Source organism: Lipomyces doorenjongii, assembly GCF_038497915.1.
Source record: "Lipomyces doorenjongii strain NRRL Y-27504 unplaced genomic scaffold V1508scaffold_177, whole genome shotgun sequence".
NCBI classification, from domain to species: domain Eukaryota; kingdom Fungi; phylum Ascomycota; class Lipomycetes; order Lipomycetales; family Lipomycetaceae; genus Lipomyces; species Lipomyces doorenjongii.
In genome coordinates, this window is record NW_027118244.1 from 1 (window position 1) to 2,471 (window position 2,471).

The 2,471-nt window shown below is 45.0% G+C and overlaps 1 protein-coding gene across 1 annotated transcript; it reads left to right on the top strand.

Annotated features, from left to right (window-relative positions):
* Positions 1 to 344: 344 nt before the first annotated feature.
* On the top strand, positions 345 to 1,532 carry V1508DRAFT_407227 (uncharacterized protein; the record flags this gene model as incomplete). Its single annotated transcript, XM_066938840.1, has 5 exons — positions 345 to 452; positions 653 to 876; positions 905 to 1,130; positions 1,192 to 1,335; positions 1,413 to 1,532. 5 exons carry the CDS (start codon positions 345 to 347, stop codon positions 1,530 to 1,532), a joined length of 822 nt encoding a protein of 273 aa, XP_066792108.1.
* Positions 1,533 to 2,471: the final 939 nt, after the last annotated feature.

Genomic DNA, 2,471 nt, shown 5'->3' on the forward strand with positions numbered 1-2,471 from the left:
TCGCATTCGTAAGCATGAAACATCCAAATATTCGCATTCGAATTGCGAATATTCGTACGAATGCGAATATATTCGTCATTCGTGTCCACCCCTAGTTGCCCACGTAGGAGTATAAGTTGGCTTCATGACTTTCTCGCCTTCTTTGCGTGTTTCTTGGGGCATCAAATAATGTTCCTAGTATTAAACTAATATTCTGGTCATAGATAATCGCAGAGTCAAGCTTTGATCCGAATACGAATACTCGTAGTAATCGACTATATTCGTATTTGTTTTATGTTCAACAACTAATTACGTCTGTATAGAAGAATCAAGATAATGCGGATGGATTCGTATGTACTTAAGATATGAAGCATAAAAAAGATTGTGGCAAAGACCCATATCCTGTAATTCTTCTGTCACTCGATTTCACAATATTCGACCCTGGCCGAAGTGTTCTGATTGTCTCCAATAGGGTAGTCTTGTTCTGCAGGGGCACTGTCATTTGCGCACACGTCAAAAATTGTGCTCATATAACTGAACTGCCACTCCAATGCCACAGCGTTCTGGGTTCACGACGTCATAAAATCGCCAATCTTTTGCAGTCCTATCCAGACTGAATTCATCAGGTGCTCTGCATTTTGTTCAGGTTTATCTTGCCAGTGGACTTTGTCAGCGGCGTCTGAAATCGTCTGATATCTTCATCAAAGGGCTTACAACTGAATCTCTCTCAGATGCATTGCGAGCTACGTATAAGGTTTTGATAGAGAGTGATGATCCTCTCTCCTCGTATTCGTATCAGAGTTCACCGCATTTTCGCTCTGCTGCCATAGACAGTCGGACCCCCGGGCAGAAAAAATTATGGCTCTTTACCACTGTACTATTCATGGCTGGACAAGTGTTTCACACTGGCACTAATTGCCGAAAGCGATAACGGCTTTCGAATCCCCGCTCTCGCCTTGCACTTCACTATAATATGTTTGTACATAGGGATCACTATGAAGGGTTCTCTGAAAGAGGATGATGCAGGCCGTGCTACTGTCTATTTCAACGATACGGAGAAAAACTGGGTAACATCATCGGACTTCGCGTTATTTGCTTCATGGGAAAGGATGGAGATTCCCATCAAATGGTCTGGTGAACTGTTGTTTCTGGTTGCAAGTTGGTCTATTTGCTTGGAGCACTATACTGTCAACTGATGCGTCCATAATTCAGAATGGAGGGGACCGCCACCGCAAGGAATCCACTTCGGGTGTGTTCGTGATATTGGGGGGTTGTATTCATATTGCAACGGTTGTGCTAATATTCAATTGGAGAAGGCGCACTGTCCCAGCCATCGAGATTCAGCTTGCACAGGTAGTCAGTGGCAATGGACGTCACCAATATTCTGAAATTCGAGATCCGAAAGGTTCTCAGAAAGTTTGCGAACGACGTAGCGAAAATCGATGACTGGCCCAGGTGTATACTACTACGACTTTGCAATTGCCGGGGAATATGGCGGCCTTGTATATGGCAGTATGTTGGCAGGAGGACTTCCGGCAAATGTTTTGAGTTGATAGCGCGTATGTACTTCGGATTGCGTAAAATTTGTGTCATTGACATGCGGCCAGGCGGGAGGACTTCCAGTCAATGGTTGAATTTATAGGGCGTATGTACTTAGGATTACATGGTGTTCGGTAGAACAGCAAATAATATTGGTCTAAGCAACCCACCGAAATCTACCTCAGACGCCAAGACTCCTCGCGCGTCGATAGTTGGACGCCATATAGCTATCGGCATCAAATCCGACGGCATGTAGCATCGTACTGTCGGTATGCCTTCTTCCTTCTTGGCGTCACTGAATACATCGGTGCTCTGCATTGTCCAGGTTTTTCCTTAGTAAACTTTGTCGGCGGCATCTGAAATCGTCGGCAATCTTCGTCAAGAGGCCTCAATCTCCGTAATACGTTTACACTGGTACTGAGGTCGTGAGTTTACAATATGCCAGAATATAATGTTATTGTGCGTATATTTATAATTCCGTATTCTTAATGGCTAATGCAGTAATATGCATCCGTATAGAGCTTGGACTGGAATACTCCCTCAATATCGCACATGAAGCCTTTTGATTGCTCTGCTCATATACTTATTCCCAACGCCCACCGGGATCACAAATGGGCTGGCAAGTCTATCCTTGGAATCATGGTTGGCTATTCCAATCTAAGCAATACATACTGCATTCTCCACCCTCAGCTGGCGCACTTGAATTGGCCGGTCGCGAGATGTCGTTGACAGTCCTCGTCTGCGTCCCGGAACTCAATGCTCGGTCCGATAAAGACGAATGGCTCGCAGCCTGTAATCCTGAGTACGATCTCTAATCAAATACAACACTTGGGAACGCACAACTCTACCTGCAGACCGAAAGCCATCACCGAAAAATGTGTTATCAAGATAAAGCACAGGGCCAATGACACCATAGAAAAGCGCGATTGGTTGTCCGAAGGTTCTCCCAAGTC